The following is a 20,190-nucleotide window of genomic DNA, read 5'->3' on the forward strand; positions in this document are numbered from 1 at the left end:
GGTTAGGCAGGTATCTTTTGTTTTGTCTTATTCTGTATTTTAATATTACTGATGGCGCTTTAACCAGCTTTCCATTGCATTTGCCGCACTTCTTAGGGCGACTATAACGTCGACCTAGAAAAAATAAAGTAGTTGCAGTTCTGTCAGCGCTGGTGGTATAGTTTGCTGTCATCAGTTTTTGTTCGCGTTTTGGTTGGTTACAAGGTGATTTCCCTCAAGATTAGTCTCCCAGGTGGATGATACAAAAGCTAGGCGAGCCGAAGATAGCAAGTGTATTTATTCAACATGCTGATCACGCCATAGCAATGAAAGTAGACAAGGTCAGGGAGAAATACGAATATAAGAGTGCTTTTCTTCGTCCCACTTGTTGCCCTGGTCTGATCTTCGCACATCTTGTACCATCAAACTAACCCTTCGCCATATCTTTCTGAAATGTTATATGATGATGATGATTTATTGGCCCAACCTTTGGAACAGGGCGGTGAGAAATAGTCACCTAGCCTGCGTGAGTTACTCAGGCATGCTATACATGCTTCTTATTCTAGAATTTTTGTATACATCTCTTTAATATTTCTCCTCTTCGTCAAAATGTATATATATGCCTAAGCCTGTAACGGATCCGGTCGTATCAACCTCTTCCCTGCTTTTTCCACCAATATTCTAAACGTCTGCCTATTGCTTATCTCGACTGCGAACCGGTTGATGCGCCCGCGCACATTAAGTTCAAGAGCTCATGGGAGATGCACGTTACCTACGTTCGTAACGACGTGTCCGGCGACACTAATGGAAGCAAGTCGCGTTAAATTGTTCTCAAGGTTTATCATTCATAAGAACATACTACATTCATGTTACGTGCCTTCTACACAAAGGTGCCTGTATATGCAGAGTGCAATGTGTGTGTATATGTATAATTTCAGTCAATGGATAGCAGGAACAGCAGGCGGAGTCCGTATTTGTGGCAAGAAGACGGCAGTGCTCCGTTTGGAACGCCAGGTCACCATGCCCTGCACTTGTCCTTGGGGTTCATGTTTGACCCCTCAGCGCATGCGAAGACGCTCGCGAACGCGTCCGATTGGCGAAGCGCGAAGTTACACTCCGCGCGCCTCGACAGCGGAGCGTCGCAAAGCTGGAGGCAAGCGGCCAGGAAGAACAAGTGGGCGCTGGAGAAGTCCTCGAGGCCCAGCAGGTGGCCTCCGCTGCCGCTGGTCTCGACAGAGGGCGCCCTTCGCAGCGCCCGCCAGGCGGCCTCGATGCCGATGGCGCGTCGCAGCCACGGGTCCTGCTTGTGCGAGCACTGCGCCGATGCGTAGTGGCTGCGCTTGTCCAGGCTGTCCAGGAGAGCAGTAGGGAGGCCTTCGGCGAGCAGCGTCGCGTACAACGAGCCCGCGCCACCGAATATCATGCCAGGTGGTAGTCCTGGATACAGGCGTGAAGAATGACTGTGCTTTAAAACAACACTGCAGTTTTCCCTGGACATGGCTCGATGACCTCGATGAGTCGCTTGATAATTCGCTGTAATGCGCACCCCGGCCACACGATGCTTCTAAGACTTAGCAACGCTCATTCGCCTGTTGTCTTATAATACATTCGGTTGGATCCTACCACACTCCGACTCGAATCGCAACAATACGCAGCCAGAAAAAGAAAAAAACGTGCCGTAGTTGAATGCTCAGCCACTCACCAAAGCAATGGGACGCTGAAAGAAGAAAAGGGTCAATGCTTCTTCACTCCTTAACAATCAAGGTGTGCAGGCGCCGAGACACCCACCGGTTAAATAAAAAAAAACAATATATATATATATATAAATTCTGGGATTTGATGTGCAAAAACTATTACGCGTTTATGAAGCACGCCGCAGCGGTGGGCTCCGGATTGATTTTCACTGCTTTTGATTAGTTAACGTACAAATGGTACACGAGCGTTTTTGCATTCTGCTCCCATCGGAATACCGCCATGGCGGTGAACATCATACCAGAGGACCCGAGCTCCGCAGCGCAACGTCATAGCCACTAGGCTACATGCGGGGGTCATCAGCTACCGTCGTTGCAGACGGCTAGGTAACAGCGGAAGGTGAGAACGCCGCCGAGCGCTCTCAACTGGAAGCGACACTCTGAAAGAACCAGGTGAATGTGCTCCGAGCACTCGATTTCATCTAGCCGAATGTACCGCTCGCCGCTACAGCGTTTTGGTGAGCTCTAGAACAACTAACCGAATGTCTACCACTAGTCTTTTTCGGCCCCTGATGTAAGGCTAACACTCTGTAAGGAAGACAGCCCACAGTCATGGACGTAATATGTCACTCACCGCTTTCAAATCAGTTGCGGTAGTTTGCGGACTTATTTAAGGAGATCATGCGTGTAAAGTGCTTAGTGTGCAATTCATAGATCATATTGTGTTAATTGCTTATTGGGAGAATCAGTCGTTAGATGACAGTGGAGCCGGTGCACAGTTCGCGATAGGCGACTTTGAAAGTATGGCGCATGTAGTTTGAGTATGACAGTGACAACATATTTGCCTAGCAATAACTGCTACCGCCGTCAGTTCCAAGTGACCAGAGAATCCATGGACTGCCTCACTTTCTCGTCAACTTAATTGTGGCACGTACCAATAACTTGCGCATTCTTCGATTTGATTTTGTTAGGGTGTCCAAGACGTTTTTCAACAAAGCGCGGCGAAAGGCGCCGTCCAACAATAAGTGTCGAGCGCTCGCACCTATACAAAAGAGAATAATTTCGTGCTAATTTTGGGTCTATTACTGGCGTAATCTTCCATGCCTGCTTCTCGCTTAGTTTGATTAGGCGAGTTCCATCTAGGGATAACTGCACTAGGTTTCAGAAGGAAGACTTGCGAAGGGTCCACAACTCGAATAAACATCAGGACCTAGAATGTGTACAAAAGCGGAACGAAAGGAGACGGAAAGAAGAAGGCTAAGCTGCAGCGTTCGTGTTTTTTTCTCCCTCCATTCATCACACTTTTTTTTATGTCAAGGTCTTATTCGGTAACTGTAGATCAATTTTGGGTTCGTGGGGCCAGATTATCTAGCTACCGATTTCTCCCCGCTTCCGTCAAAAGACGTTTCGAGGTCTTTCAATGCATATAGAACCGCTAAAAAAACGCCAAATGAAGCTTTGAGCGAAATAGATGCACCAAATTACCCTAGAACTCTGCACGTAGCAGTGTTTATGCGTAATTAGCCCGTCAAGGCCAAAATTAAACCCCAAATCCGCGCATTCAAACAGCGCGCGCCTATAGAAGGGACCGGAAGTGTGGCTTTACTCAAAGAAAACACGGGCCGATGCCGGAGGCAGTGTAACCTAAAAATGTGAGTCAATCCTAAAGATATATTCGTTTGTTTGCTTGTGTTGTGCCCAAAGTGAAACCGCAGGTAGTGCAGTCTGAACAGGCGTAATGCTGCACTAATGCGCCCAATAAGACCTTGTGTTTTTACGAAGTCCACCCCTGTTGACTAGCCTTTTTTGTACGTATAAACGAAGCATTAAACATATTTCTTTTTGCGTTCGCATACTCTATTATTCGGACACAAAAAGAAAAACATCTTTGTACCGAATAATCTTTCTACCTAAAGCAGCGGCAACTGAGGCACCATGTTTTCTACATTTCACGGTTTCATATCACAGCTTTCTACGGCTATGACTATGTGAAAAGAGCAGCTTGACAGTCTCCTTTTTATGGAGACAATAAACCTCGGGAGAGAATTAGGTGCCTGTCTCACCTGGCCCGTAGATGGGAGGGAACATGATCCACAAGGGCAAAACTACAGCGGCGTCTCCGTTCTCGTAACGATGGTGCCAGGCAAATGGTCTGAAGCCGAACGGTCCCATCGGTGAGCCACCGGCGAGAGCTGCCGTCTTGGCCAAGCTGGCAACTGCGGGAGCCAGTGTAAGCCAGTTGTCCAGGAACGACGAGGAACTAGGCGGCGCTGGCATGGGACCGTAGGATCGTTCCAGCTGCAGCCTGGACGCCGTCTTGGGCCACAGCGAGAGCGTGACGTTGTGCGTCGGATCTACGTCGCCGTCGTGACTCAGGCTGAGGGCGCTCGTTGAAGCTCGCATCATCTGGGAAAAGCTCTTGGCCACAGAATCCAAGATTCCGTTTACCTGCGACGTTAGCAGCCGTTTCAGCGGTTCATCCGAACGAAACGGCATTTGCATTGGACGTGCGAATAATAAATTTTGCGACCGAATCGAATAGGAATCGAATTGTGACAGAACCGAATGGATTCGAGTACAATTTTGAATATACCTTCCGAGAAATGTTTGAATAATGAACTGCCCTGATCACAATAGATCTTCACATCAAAGTACATTCACAAGGTTAGTAACTTTCTGCAATTACATTGCGCATTGTGAAGGTTCGCTTATTAAAAGCGCAACTGGAGTATTATGAAGAAAAAGCTGATAATTGGCACAGTCCGGATTCATTGTTGAGTGCCAGTGATAGCGGTTTAGCTGGAGAAGTCTGGCGCTTTTGGTGGGCTATAGTGAGCTCAACCCTGTAACTTCTCGAGTTTTAGGTCTGTACTATGGCCGCTGGGATCATATTTATCGTGCAGTTGGTGATTTGAGTTTTCGAAAACTATTGACAAGCTATTCATATCTAAAAATACTGACTATTTGATTCGAAGGCCGAATCAAATAGGGTAACATTTCAATCGGTGTTCGAAAGCTTCAACAATCAAATAGGGCAATATTTGATTCGTTGTTCAAAAGTTTCGCACATTCCTTCCATTGGCTCTTGCACCTCAGAACGAGAAGAAAAAGGAATGGTAGAGATGTCAACTACGGTGGTGCCTCTTTGGCTGCACCACACTTGGGGAATGAAAGGAAGGAAAAGTAAAAGAAGAGCCGCTGAGTACATAGTCGCAGCAGAACGGTCACTTATATAATCACAAGTGGTCGCATAAGCCCTTTGCCGTCAAATCAAATGAAATCAAACCAAGCTTACTGCCGCGATGAAGAAACTGAATTCGCCGATGAAGCCTGGTTGCAAAACTAAATAAAGAAATTAGAAAGCGCACACCATCAAATTTTAACATAAAGCAAGGTTTCAAGCAATCATGCAGAGCAGTTGACAAGAAGCATTTAGGAAACAAGAAGGCCCGCATTTCACCTTAGTCACATGAATAACCTCCATGCACAGAAAACACTATTTGACATCTGTCTCTCAACGAATAAAATTACTGATTCTTTGTTATCTTAACTACCTATTGATGTGTATTAAACATTGTATTTGCTTCTGTTGAAATGGCTGATCTTGTATGGTCTTCTTGTGCAAAAAGATTTACCGCACAAATTAAGTGTTACAAATACCTTGCCTTCATTTCATTGTGCTTAGAAAAGACTGTTTGTTTGTTTCTCATGAAGGGAATGGTCATCTTGCTCATACTTCGGCTCCCTCGATACGCCGTATGTTGTTGCTAGTGCAGATATCGTCTCATCAAGCTCCTTGTAGATGAAGCTTTTAGTAGCTGCCCTGCCCTTCTTGTAACGAAAGGAAAAATAGATTATTTAGTGGTGATTGATGACTCACCGTTTTCTAATATCCTCCCAAGATCAGCAATACAATTGTTATAGTTACCGTTAAACGATAAGGAAAGGCAGCAAATATGGCCCATCTCTTTATAATAGAGGCTACTGTATTTCGAAGAGGTTGGAAAGTATCCTAATGAATGCCCGTTCACTCCCTCTACCACGTCGGTGTCCCAAAATCTCCAACGCTCTGTCCAGGGATGTTGATGCGTGCCGAAGGCATCAAGGAGGGAGGAATAAACTTGTGTTTATTTAAAATGTAGCACCCATTAAGCTAAGAATAGAAACCTAATGAAGGTAAAGATGGTCTCGAAGGAGGTACGATCGCAAAACGGGCGCGGCTCTCGAAAAGTGTTAGAATCCGCTCGCACGCAACCGTACTCCTGCTTTTAACCACTTTTTTTTTTACCCCAAGGAGGGAAAGGGGCTTTCCTTCGGCTCCTGTGTCGTTCGCTCCCCTGCACGTGACGTCAGTCACTCTGTCCCGGTGACAACCAGTTTTCCTTGCGGTTATCAGGCATTGACTACCCCAGAGATGATTCACCGTCTCTCGAATGGCTTGTGTGAACTTGCTGAGAATGACGGCGAAGTGGGGTGCCTTCGCCGTCAACGTTCGGACCCCTCGTCAAACGGCTTGCGTACTTAGGAGGACGCGAACCCGGTAAATCACACGTACCCACTTTGCGTGCACACGTGCACAGGTTGTTCTAAGATCAATGGTCGGCAGTGCGACGTCGTTGGGTCTACAATTCCCGCCGTCTGACACAAAAGCATTGGAATGTGGGTACGACGGCGGGTGATTTCTTGCGTCAAGCCACGACACCAAACGCCTTGATGGCAGTGTCTAAAAAGGTCAATGTGAATCGTATGGTTGTCGCTACCCCAGTAGTCCGGTTCACATGCCTTTAACATCATCGCGCTTCCTAGGTACCATAATAAATCCGTTTACTGCGGTGGAGCACTCTGTTTTGTTGGTGCAACGCGTAGGTGTTGACACATTATCTTAAAGAGTAAAATAGGTACCTGCAATATTGCCAAGCACGCACGTAAGCCGGCCACTGCATGCAGCATATCCCCACGTGGTGCGCAGTGCAATAAGTCTTCTGCCACCAAGACTGGTCGCTCAAGACAGTGCTTGTGCAAGTGAGCTATCCTTCTTAGGCATAAGCAAGACGCGCTAACAGTGTATGAGCGAACGTACTGCGACGTAATGGCAACGTTCGAACACGAGAGGCTAACCGGTACCGCCACGAGTTTTTTTCAGGAAGCGAGAACTGCACCAGCCAAAGGTTAACGAGTTCCCGACGTTTCGGGACTGCCTCGGTTCCTTCTTCAGTGGGTGAATGAAGCGCCCGAAGAAACAGCGTCCTTCAAACTCTTGCCTTCTTTATGTTGTGATTATTCCTCTCTGTAGCATCGCGAAGGCCCTGAACGTACACAGGGTTGAGCGTCTCCAATGACCGACTGATGTTGCCGTGAGTATTTTGAATGTGCCGTGACTCAAGGGTCTCTTAAGCGATTTGGTCTTAGTGTCGATCACAGAGGCGCCCTCGAAGTTAACCGCATGGTCGTGCTTCTTATGGCGTTCAGCTTGGAGTTTCCGTGCGTCGTCTTTTCGTGATGGTGCGTGTTCTGTCAGATTCTGAATGATAAGAACACCCAGTATAATATGGCCTATGTTCTAGTGACGAGATGTCCTTCTCAAGAGTCTGGCATCGCGTTAGAGTTGACTTACCTGCCTCCTGTACCTTTCGGGTAGGTGCGTGGCCAACAGCGTGGCCGTAGCAGCCTCTCCGAGCAGTGCCTCAGTGGCGGCCAGGCAGAAAGGTGGGGTGCTGTGCCGGGTGTCTACCTCACCCCCCAAACGCACGTACGCCAGCAGAGGATGAGCGGCCCAGCCCAGCATCTGCGCGCACCACGGTAATTGCAAAATTGCGACGTTTTTCGAAACGCCTTTCAGGACCTCTCTCACTATGGCGTTCTGGTGGCGAGTGCAAAGCAGCTCAGTTCCCGGCCATAACAGCTTCGTCCCGATGCAAATGAAGTTTAGTAGTAGGACGCAAGTGAAACTAGGATGTCCGAGTGACAGCCTCCCTGCCCCCCCCCCCCCCCTCTTCCCCAAGGCCCAAATTACCAATACCTAATATCATATCAAGACAGTCATGAGTCCTTTTCATTATTCTTTTCTGCATATGCATGACTGTACTTCACCTATCAAAAATGCGCGTCACTAAAAGAAGCTCGCGTAGTTTTTTTTTGGGTATTGCCACTTGCTTCTTTCAAAGAATTTACTGCAATAAATGACCACTTTGGCCAGTGTTGGAAGTGCACTGTTATATCACTGTGCTTTGCGAGCTTTTGACATAAAAAACTGGGGCCTCCTTAAATTAGCTAAATGAGTTCGTAAGGCTAAACAAATCACTTTAATATGAAATAATCATATAAAAAAACGAAACAGCCCAGAATGATGCGCACGATTTCACAAAACACATAGTAAGGCGAACAAAAGAGAAGATGCCGGAGGCGCACGTTAAAATCACATTTTTTGCCAGGGTTGGTGCTAAAGTAATCAAGGAATTGAGGGCGCATTTCAACCTATCAGCGTGTTAAAATTGCCGAAAATTGGGTTAGTTCTACGTGACCTGAATTGAACAATGCCGCTCGCCACAATGAAAAAAAAAAAAAAAACACGAAGGGCACACAAATGACAAACGCGTCTTGTATGTGCACCAAATAGCGTTGTTACATATGAGAATTATCAGCACAAGGAACGTAGCACAGGATATTTCTTCTTGTTTCTGAAGCCTGAGGTCACAGTTGATCGACAGTCCATATCATTAATTGTTTAGACTATATGTGATGCGCGATGTTTAAAAGTGCCCGAAACCATCGCCACGAACCATTTGGTAATCGAAACGTTGGTCAAGATGTTGCTCGAAAGCATAGGGACGTTCCGCTTTCATTGAAGTGTTTGCCGAATCATTTCCGTCATTATTTGACTGAGTCCTCTAAGCTTGTCTACATAGCCTTAAGAGGAAGCAGAAACGAGTAATTGTTAAACAGGCAGCGAGATTGGGGTGCGTACCTGAACTACGGTCCAGCCAATGACGTCCAGGAGGAGGTTGATCGGGTTAAGCGACAAAATTTTGCCGAGCGATTCACCGAATCGCGGATTCCACACTGATACAGTGGTGTTCTCGTTCACCTGGGAAGAACAGAAGAAGGTATAGTCAAAATCTACAAAGTAAGCCCTCTGATAAAACGTCAAACGTTCGCGGCAACCAATTAATGTGCAGCTCCTATAGCATCTTGTAGTTTGGGTTTAGGAATTCCTCGCACCTGTATAATTTGCCATCTGTACAATGTGCCATGACAATGATGCAGGCGATAAGCGTTACTGACGCAATAATGTCTTTGGGAAAGCGACGCCGAGCTGTTTGTTCTGCCGTTTATGACAGGAGTTATCAGCGTAGTCAAGTTTTGTTATTGTTTAGCGGAACGAGGTCGCACAAAACCGCTTTGCTTGTTAGAATAAAATCTTCACCTTTGCTTGTTTGCCTGTAGATGCGATTAGATCGCCATAGGGAGACTTTGAACAACGAAGTAATAACGGAGATATATGCGCATGTAAACCGGCAGTGCCCGTGGCAACATCCTGCGACCCTGTGGTACAAAGAATTGCGTTACAAACATTGTCGTGCTGCGTGACTCTCACAGAGAGGAGAAGATAAAGAAATATGCAAGTGGATATTACGTCTCTCCGACTGTGTGATGAGTGGAATAGACTTCACGATAAAGAAGGCTGTTGCACGCTATGATTTAACCGAGCGTCAAAACGCTTTATGATCAGCGGTGAATTTCAGGCCTACACCTCATGGTATCCCGGAATAGTTCTACAGATTACGTGTGCAACCGAGCTTTGATAATCTTGCAGTGACCTGCATGGGTCCCGAAGGCGTACATTTATCTGCCGCTTATCGTCGATTTGGGAGATTGCCGCATCGTCTTTACACTCCCTCATAAAGCCCTTACACGTAAATTGAAACCGGCATTACCACGGGACAGATGGTGGGCGTACTTCACGCTTGGCGTAATGTGGCGACATCAGTTATGGCATGCGAAGGTCGCACTTTTCTCAGCGTTATCAACTGATGCCACTCATATGAGCACAACATTGGCGCATGGATTTTTTTTTTTTAATTCCGTTTCTGGTCTGCCAAGGCAATGACGCACTTTGGCCCCTTCACGGTCTAACAGCGGAGACACGAAAACAATAGGAAAAAAAAAGACGAGAATTAAACAAAAAATAAGAACTGCGGATGCTCATTCGAAATAAAATTCTACGCGAGGTTTGCTGTCACTTCCTGCTTTGTGCAGCCATACAGAACACTAATATTCCAACCGGCTATTGCTAACCACAATCCTGCCGAATCCCACTCACGTCTGTACATTGAAATCGTAAATGTTGCTTGCATGCGTTCTCGGCAATGCGTCCTAATAAAAAAAAGAACATGTGCAGAAACTTCGAAGAAGATTGCCATTGGCAACAATAGCTCGCGCTGCCGTATACCGTACGCTGCGCCGAATGAGCCATTGCCTTCACTGAAGCCAAGCGGCACTGGCACAGCTGGTGCAGCGTAATCGCGTCATATTGGAGGAGCCGCGGGGCCCATTCGGGTGGCGTGATCGAGAGTGGTGCACGCGCAGGCACAACTCCCAACTGACACCGCCGGCGCCACTGCCCACTGTTACGCTCCTCTCCTCCTCGTTACGTCACGGTATACGCGAGACTCCCTTTCAGCTGCGCTGCGCACCCGCATTTTCCTTCTGGCAGAGCCTTCGTTCTCTCCTTACATCACGTCGCTCTCTCCTGCTTCTGACCTCGGAACTCCGCGGAAGAGAAATTTAAAAAAAAAATTTTCTTCAATTCTAACTGTGCAGCTGCGAACGTATTATTTTACCAAAGGCTTATGTCATGGTGTATGCTTTGTTACTTGCACAATACCGGCTCACCTACAGTTGCTATATCAGTTGACTCCCACGTGACATGCTTGTTCATTCGTTGCTTCCCTGTTTTATCACGTGTCTTCGTTCTAAGCTCGGTGTTGCGGCGTTAGCCACATTTTCTTCTCTTGTTTAAGTAGCTCGTTATGGCAGCAAGCCTCAGCAGCAACTTGTGTAAGGCTTGTTCATGGATGACGGGGGCTTGCTAGAGCAACTCTCAATATTGCCTAAAGAATGCACAAGTGGGATTTTATCCCCCGCAGACACCTGCATGTGCATAGGTAGACGGCGCGATAAAACTTCCATGCTCGCAGCATAGAAAAAAAAATCTGAGGAAACTAAGGAAACTAAGGGAGAGCTAAGAGTAAGCCGCCGCACACAATCACGCGTCCCTAAACGCCCTGTCTCTATTGCTAGAGAGGAAGAGAACGGAAGAGGAAGGCAGGGCATGCACTTTGGTGTCACTTCGGAGGTCACGGTGAAACGTTTAAGCGTTGACTGGGGACGCTGAATGCCGGTGCACAGAGAAGTGCCATGAGATGACGTGTGAGACATGGGAGAACGAGTCACGCTTAGCACTAGTAACTGATGTTACGGTTTTTGATTCAGTAATACGGTAATCCGAAGAAGTTTCGAAGGTGCACAAAGGGAAACTGATTATCAATTGCCAACGGACATTCCAGAAAATATCATGAGGCGTGTAGCTTCCTCAGTTGCTGTCGATGCTATCATGCATTTAACTAATACCACATACTGAGATGACGCACACTACCACCTACGCAGTAAAAGGCGCAGGAATGTGCGATACTGCAAAAACAAAATGAGAGCGATGCTGATCTTTACTCAGCAACCGCAGGGCAGGATGCTTCTTGAGCTTTATTGTAGTGTTGGTATCTGGTTCGACTGCGATGACAAGTACCCCCTCGGCGCCACCGCAGCCGTTGTGCAGTCAACAATCTAACAATCCACGAGCAAGCCGCGCGCGTGCATTGGGCACGGGCGCGGCTTGCTCGTGGATTGTTAGAAGGTCTCCAGAGACATGACAGATGCGCAGTGCGTTTGGCTGCAGAAAATGCCGAGGTCCAGTAGTGGCACTCTCAGGCTCAAGGCTGTGTTCTGAATTTCGCTGATGAGTTGAGCATTGCGAGCAATAAGAAAACAGGAGCATTCTTGGCGAGCTGTCATGTGTATAGCACGCCGCGGTGTAATCAGTGGTACGAGCGGAACGGACAGTGAATTCCAGCTAAGAACATCAACGGTATTTGCTCGGACTCATCCAGTTCTCCGTGGAGGTTCGATGCCTGCAGCGCCGCTGGCAGCCCTGCGCATAGCGCCAGCGTTGCGAGGCGCCTGGTAGCTGCCAGGGCTGGGTCTACTGCGCAGCAGATTTGCGCGCTAGCTTGCGCCAGCATGTCGCCCCCCCCCCCCCCCTCTGTCTACCGTTAACTCAAAGTCCGAAGAGCTCCAGTACAGCGCTAAACCTTGCTATCGCTTTGAATGCTTGGAACTTTGGGTCAAACTGCCAATGTTTGTATTATTCCATAACTTCCTCGCTCATCATGCCTCTGATAACGACAATGTTGGAAGATGTTAAATTCTACATTGCGAATCCACCACGCTAAAACCACGGAATCTCGACATCAACTTCAGCGCGTACCTTGGCAGTAGTAGACACTGAAGTCTAGAAAACGCTTAGGTGATGGTATACTTACGGAGGCGCCGACATGACTCGACAGGACAGCGAGCCAGCGTGAGGGTTTCACTCCGGGTGTCAGGCAGTCGGCGTGGCGCCACGTCACGCGGTCGCACGGCTTCCTGCCGTCCCGTGGTCCACGAGGCGGCTGCAGCGTCATGTTGCCTGCAGAGAGTTGCTGCGCGACCTGGAGCTCGAGTGACGCCAGCTGCTCCATCACGTCCCGCGTCATCGTTTCAAATCCATCCTTGGTAAACAGCTTGGAGGCCTCCTGCGTAAGATGGAGCGGATGTTGTGAGAACGACAACACTTCGAGCGAAAGTTTGCTAGATAGAATTTACTAGGTCGCGTCTGGTGCTCTTAAGTGCATCAAACGCGACCACGTCACGATGCCGTACTCGCCGGAGTGCTTTACTGGTTAGGAGGTTCAGCTACCGATCACATGAAGGTGGCATCAGTTCCTGGCTACAGGTTCAAGCATAGGGCCGGCGGAATTAACGATGAATGTCGACGGTAATGCGTTTAGCGTAGAATCGATATAGTGAAACAGCGTATTGCCACCGTCGAAACGAGTTCTTTCTGTGGCGTGTACTGCAGTGGAAGAACAATCGATGCCAACTAGCACCGCCACCACGAGGCCTGCGCGTGGAGTCCGAAATGCGAAGGCTCAGAAACTCGTCACGCGGCAATCGAGCTCCTCTCTCGCAGTTCTTTGAGGCCACGCTGCGGTATTCAGTGCCGCTACGGAGACGTCGGCGTGTGGCCTCCGAGACCAGAAGCGTGGCGCGCCGATGCCGGCGAACGCCGACAACTGTTCCCCTCGCATGCTGCGCAATCAGTGGCACGTACTCGGCGACCCAAGTTGGCGAGACGTTCATTGAAGAGCGGCACATACCGATGACATTGATGCAGCAGCTTGCTAAAGCTCTGGCGCGAAAGGCGTTCTTTGAAGAGCGGCACGTACCCAGTGCATTTGTGGCGCCGCCTGCTAATGCGTCGGGTCGCCGTCCTTGAGGTCTCTTGACGTAGGTTCGATTCAGTTTAGATTCACAGAAATTTAAGGGATGCTTCTTGTCACTCTGGAGTAGCAGGTTCTCAGCGGCACGTACGCCTAGTTACCCAAGCAGGCGCCAAATACGTTTATCGAATAGCGGCACACACCTACTGGCCCATACCTATACTCCGTTCCATACATACCAGTCAATGCTGTGGAAGCTACGCAAGAAGTTCAGTCAAGAAAAGTTATCAATCTGGACGTTCCGTCCATGCTTCGCTGTGTGCCAACAGCATTAGCTCGCGCGAGCATGCACGTGCGGCACCTCGCGACGAGTTGCAAGTAAAGAAAAACCTCAAAAGAACAACAAAAATAAAAACGATCTAAAACAACGTATTAGCAGCTGTATACCATAGTGTGTCTGTTTCTAAGGATTAAAACTTCTTTCGTTCAACACTGAGCCTATATAAAAACAGTTGTGCACAATTGCGGTAAAAAACCAAAAACAAAAGAAAACATCGAACTATATCTTAGAGGGAACGAAGTCACAGCAAGAAGTCCGCAGCGCTGACTGCTATGTATGGAATGGAGTATGGTGACCCAAGATGGCATCAAAAAGGTTAATTCAAGACCAGCACAGGGTTGAGTAACCCGCACCCAGTGCTCTACATCAGGGTCAAATATTTTTTTTTCGAACAGTGATGACTAGAAAGTCCCATATCTACAGTAACGGCGGGAAAGAGGTCTACTGAAGAGCGGCACACATTGCCAGATATCCAGTGACCCAAATTGGCCCGTTCGAGCATGGACTTACCCAAGTAGGTGGTAAGGCGGTTAGTTAGTTTAGATAGATAGATAGATAGATAGATAGATAGATAGATAGATAGATAGATAGATAGATAGATAGATAGATAGATAGATAGATAGATAGATAGATAGATAGATAGATAGATAGATAGATAGATAGATAGTAAGTGCGTGACCTAGCCTAAGAATGACAACGCATTAAAATTGTTGGAGATCAGCGCTCACCTTCGTCCCTTTTTCTCGTACTTGTCCGGTTGTGCTTTGTGATCTATAATATCGTTCCCAGTTCAAGTCTCATTTCCGTACTATTACAGCTGCCCTATCGCTTACTGCTTAAGAAAACCACAGTCGTCCCTGGTTCATACGAACCTGCTGATAAGCCAGGTACATCATCTGGCTTTCGTGGCGCAGCATCCACAGGAAGCGGGCCCAATCCTGGTTAACCACCCCTGGCTGCAGGCGCACGTGCACAGAGTTACTGCCGGGGGTCGCCACCAATGCGACATGGAACCACAGGTCGAGGCGCCAATTGAGGGACAGGTCAACGAGTACGAGCAGCGGGTCTGTGGTAACGTCGGCCGGCGCGGGTCGTGGCCAGAACAAGCCCCTGCGATGGGTCATGTGGCGGTAAGTGTCATAATAATAATAATAATAATAATAATAATAATAATAATAATAATAATAATAATAATAATAATAATAATAATAATAACAATAATAATAATAATAATAATAATAATAATAATAATAATAACCGTCATATTCATCATCACGACGATCTGTGCCACCATCAGTCTATTCATGTGCGCTGTAGGATTATTTACTCGTACCAGCAAGATCTGTACCAGCGGCGCCTTCAGCCAGGTTCACACGCGGCATTTGATGCGGCCCTCCTATTCATGGCGGCTTTGTTTCCCAAAGATTTGAAAGAAAGCCAAAATCCCAATATTTAGCGAGAAGGGAGGTGGGAAAGTGTTAACAAATTACAGGCACATTAGCTTGTTTTGAACCTAGTACAAAATATTTGCAAAAGTAAATTTTAATATAGTCAGGGTAACCCTTCCTTAAGTCTAGTAAACAGCCGACATTTAAGAAATGACATTCAACAATGGATCACATCCATGTCATCAATCATGTAATTGACGTCATGCGGAGTATAAGCTTTCTTAATGGATTTCATGAATTGTGAAGATGAGTTCGATTCAGCTAGATACCAGCCGTCATGGAGGAGTTGTGTCGTCAAGGGATAAATGAAGCAGAAATAGCTGCGTTTTGCCGGCACCTCTGCTGAACTGAACGTTTTTTTCTAATCTTCCAAAGTCATATAGAGATGGTCGTACTACGAAGATAACCGGTGGGATAGCAGCCATCAAAATGGGTAGCGTGAGAAGGGAAATGAAGGCGACGATGGCAGACGAGGAAGTAGTTTGACGAATTTATAAAATATGCAGGAAACAATGGAGGAAGCTTATACAAGAAAGGATAATTAGGAGAACTGGAAGAAGCCTTCGCCCTGCAGTGGATATAGAATAGGCTGCTGCCGCTTGAGTCTTTCAATCTACTTCTACCCCCCTTCGCTCTCCTCGAACGCCCGCTATGAGCCCTAGAACTAGGCAGCGCGCTGCGTGTTGTCACATCCGCATAGAACATTAGACAGCTGGCAAGAAGTGAAAAGTTATTCTTTCATTTTGTGTTGCACAAAGTGGCCCCCTGACATGGCCCCCGACACAATAGTACAGCTTCCAGCACGTGAGAGGCCTTCCATAGCTTGGCAAAAAAAAAAAAAGACATAGTGATGGCATAACCGTGGAGCTATCTGGTCATGAAGAACCAACTAGTCCAATCGTTCAAGATAACACGAATTCATTTGTGATCTGAGCGAATGGACAAAATTCGCATACACTTTGTTATAAGAAAATTTGATCTTGCTTGTGTGTCTGCAGCACATAGTGAGCCAATGATATTGCAAGGACGCCGAGAGGTCAGTCTACGCAGTGCGCTGTAATTTATGATGATGGATTATGATGACGATCCAATATATATCAAACTAACTTTATGAGGCGTTTACAAGCTACTATATTTTATTATTCATTGTGTAGTTTTTATGTCAAATCAGCTTCTCGAATCAGTGATTTCAGAACAGCTGTTTGCATTTACAAGGCACTGCCTGAATCACTGACATTGACTCTCAATGAAGTGCTTTTTATACAGCGTGCCATTCGGTCACATAATTTTCGAATCAAGCGGGTCTTGTTTCGGAGGCACAAATATCTGTGATGAAATTGTGAGTTAATTTGTACCTTTCTTGCAGGAATGCCCTCAGCTTCATTGTGTGGTCTTGGTTTCCGCGTATCGCTTCAACGCAGCTGCGGTACAGCTTTGCAGCATGCCCGATGAAGTCCTTGCCGTACTGCTGGTCCAGTAGAAGTGCAGCCCTGCGAAAATTACATCGGCGACTATGCACTTAGGCTGAAACTAGTGCATTTCGACGTTTTCATAATGTTACGCAGTTTGTTATTCCTTTAACAGTACTGCACCTCGCTTCAGCACAAGGTGCACTCTAATAGCGAAAGAAAACAAGAAACTCCTCTAGAAACTACAACAAGCTCCCATTTCGGGTTCAAGATAAATCCGGCACCTGCTTTGATACCCATAGCAGCCACCATGACCAGGAAAAACGTATGTTAGAACACCGTAGGCGAGCTTCAATATGCATTTCTTATCGCAGAGGCCAATTTTGTGGAGTGCACTTTCTATTGTGCTGACTTACTCCGACATGGAGCACAAGACCTGCCTGCCAACGTAAACGGTACCCAATGAACAGGGGAATGGGAGCCTCCACATCCCCGACCCCTTTTGTATTTACTGGCCTAGTCACACACCTCTGAATCCGGGAGGAGATAAATTAGTAGCAGAGATGACATGGTCGGTATGCTTGTCATAAATGGTGTCCATAATACTAAGGCCAAGGAGGTAAGGGAGGAAACTTGAGCGAGAGTTAGGACGGGTAAGAAAAGAACAAGTACAAATCATAGACCCGAAACCATAACGATACCAGCGCTCTTACTCTGAACAACGTACCTACTTATATGTTTATGTAAATAATGATACTGAACACTGGTATGGTCCCTGCATATTCTTTGTCTAGTCTTCTATTCACATTGTATTAGTGGTAAAAGAAACTGCTTAGCGTAAATGTGATGTCACACGGAACATTCAATTGTAGTAGCTTCCACCTCGGTAACAGCAGCGTTCATTGCTATTTTTCTGCTGGCGAGAACTAGTTACACGCAATAACACTCGGAAAAGTTATAGGCGACCGAAAGTGCGTAATCTTATATAATTGTCTTGAGCGATCTAAAAGGGCACTGAAGAAAAATGCCATTTCCTGTTTACTGTTTGCATTGTGCAAACCATATCTGGAAATCTAGTGTATAACTTAGTTGAAGGGAACCTTCAGTCAACTGACGCACGGACTACCCAAGTTGCATTTGCCTTTGCGTCTCAAACGATGGCGGAAAAGAAATGCAGCAGATCCAAAGAGTTGGAATCTACATACAGCGAAGCTCTGTGTGAGTGAATTAAGTCGAAATACGAGTTTCTGTTTTTATGGTTGTTTTTTTTTATCCACAAGGCCACCACCACCTCTGCCGCGGAGGCGAGCGCCTGCTGGTGGTGGTGTGAGGAACCCAACGACGATGACGTCGCTTGCGTCCTCCGCTACATACTCAGTAGAAACACGGGTTTCTGTTTTTCTGGCTCTTTTATTTTCTTTCCTCCACACGGCCGCTGACATCGCGGATGCGTAGAGGCGAGCGCCGTGTGGTGGTAGTAAAGGAATCCAGCGACAGTGATGGTCGCATGGGCCCTCCACTGTAAGTGGTTGTCCTATTAGGCTAGAGGACAGCCACGCATCTACCACGGTCATGAAAACCCCGCGAGAATCGCAAAGAAAAGCCTCACTTTTAAAAGTGAACCAACCCGTTGGATTTTGCACATACTCTAAAACCATTATTCGTCAGGAGGCTTATCCTACAAAGGGGTACGAATGTTTGAAGCATTTAGCCACACTGAATATTTCGGCCATCTTACGCGCACAGGGTAAACTGCCTTACTACAACTATAGGTAAAACATACCACTAACGCTATGCACGAATACCCACGCCTTGTAAGGTGGTAGACAGCGCTGCACTTCGAGCCTGCAGTGCAATCTGTGATCTCTCTGGGCCGTTGACGAACACTCCGCGATACAAGCATGAGACAGTAAAGCTCACAAAACGAATGCTTCTCCTAAACCCCTTCATGCACCAGTGATTGCTCATGTAAGGCGCAGGACACCGTGCAATTTTAGTAATTGTTGCGAACGTACCACATGAAGGGACCCAGACGCTTACCTATTATTTTAGCCCCTTGCACGAGGGTCATGCGATAAGAACACAGCTGTAGCACGATCTCGTAAGTATTTCATATCTCTCTCTCTCTCTCTCTCGATAACAATATTTGAGTCTAAATTTGGCAGAAGGCTGCTCTCATTGAAGAACATCGCCAGTCAGAGAGCTCGGGAAGCGAGTTGAAGAAAGCTTGGCGTATTTTTGTGATAAAGTTTCGATGAGCTGTGACTGCAGGCTGCTGAATGACCTTTCTTAAGGTGGGAATGAAAACGGACCTCTTTTAATTTTGCTGGCAACAACAGCAATAAAGTGCACGGGTAGTATCTAGAACTCACCACGGTCAGCGCACTGAAAGACTGCAGGATTGAGATTTGTATGACTTCATTTACTATGACACAGTTTACTGTCACAGTATAGAACTGTATCAATCATGCAAAATGTCACTCGACAAAAAGTCAAATGTTTATGTTTGACCCACGAGAATGTTTAGCGTACAGCTTCTAAGAATAACGGAAAATTCGCGACGTCTATACTGCAAGTCAGGCCCGGTACACAAAGAAAATTTCTCGGTAATCTTTGTTTTTAGGCCGATAGCAATGCTGTCTCTAGGAACGCTTAGAAATTACGTAGCCCAGAGTTTAGGGACGCGTATGCAAAAAGAAGGCGAAGGGACTCTGAAATAACTTGAAATACGCGGGAAGGAGTTTGAGTTTTTGGTAACGCAAAGGCGCTTGGGCACGCCGCTTCTACATCTCCCTTCTGTGGTATGCGTACGCGATACCGACCTGGACAGCGTTCTGAGGCGGATGTCGTCGAGCGCGGAACGCGTGCCATGAGCGGTGGGCTTCCAGCTCCCGCAGACGTACGCATAGAAGTCCTCGCAGGGGTCCCGATTGAGGTCAAGGGCGCGGCTCATCACGCTACCTCCGAGGAAGCACTCCTCCTGCACGCAGAGCAGCGCGCGCGGTCTTTGGGCGTCGCGCCGCGGCCTGGGCAGCAAGACCAGCAGCACGGTCATGATGGCCACACCGGTTACCACGGCGCAGGCGAGGAAGTAGGCCACCGCCCGGAAACGGAAGCGGGCCAGCAGGGACTCCGAGCCAGAGTCCTTGGATAGGTTCCGGAAGTCGTTGTTCAACTGTAGCCCCGCCTGTGGAAATCGATGAGAAGTGACGGGCAGCTGTTTGTATAGGCCGCCATGGCATAAAGCACAAAGGCACAATTTTTTTTTTGGTTTTGCACAGCACGGTGTTTCTTGAAATAGCCTTCATGAAAACGTGTACTCCTGATTGCGCTTCAACAAGAATCCCTGGATAAGGCTCCCAACAACCACGCTTTGGTTAGGGAACGCTTCACTTCCCTGTACTAAAATAACATCCTACCGTAAGAGTACTGTACTAAATTATGAAGGGCCACTCATTTCGCATGCTGAGTAAAATATGTTCGTGGTCCTAACCACATGCCATATAGCAACAATGCAACCGTGTCTATGCGTTTACCACAAGCAAAACTTGGAGCAAGTGACCATTATTGGTGTTATCGGAATGTGTTAAACCAATTCTGTCTATACCAGATAGAAAAACTCTATCATTAAAAAGAAACAACAGATGAATGAAGCAAGTTTGCCGGATACATGATTTCTCAATTCTTGCTGTAGCTTCGCTTAGGAGCGTGCGCGGATGTAATCTTTCATAGTGTTCCAGAAACAAATAATGGGCCTCCCGTTCCAAGCATGCAACAGTTTTCTTCTCC

At 47.1% G+C, this 20,190-nt stretch overlaps 1 protein-coding gene across 1 annotated transcript; it reads right to left on the bottom strand.

The window, feature by feature from the left end:
* Window positions 1–257: 257 nt before the first annotated feature.
* Window positions 258–19,670, bottom strand: LOC126545630 (neprilysin-1-like). The gene is made up of 8 exons (XM_072285130.1): window positions 19,224–19,670; window positions 16,348–16,482; window positions 14,417–14,654; window positions 12,266–12,517; window positions 8,635–8,754; window positions 7,285–7,455; window positions 3,734–4,118; window positions 258–1,416 (listed from the first exon to the last, which is right to left on the bottom strand). Exons 1-8 carry the CDS (start codon window positions 19,454–19,456, stop codon window positions 995–997), a joined length of 1,956 nt encoding a protein of 651 aa, XP_072141231.1. The 5' UTR covers window positions 19,457–19,670; the 3' UTR covers window positions 258–994.
* Window positions 19,671–20,190: the final 520 nt, after the last annotated feature.

The sequence above is a fragment of the Dermacentor andersoni genome, chromosome 10 (assembly GCF_023375885.2).
Source record: "Dermacentor andersoni chromosome 10, qqDerAnde1_hic_scaffold, whole genome shotgun sequence".
NCBI classification, from domain to species: domain Eukaryota; kingdom Metazoa; phylum Arthropoda; class Arachnida; order Ixodida; family Ixodidae; genus Dermacentor; species Dermacentor andersoni.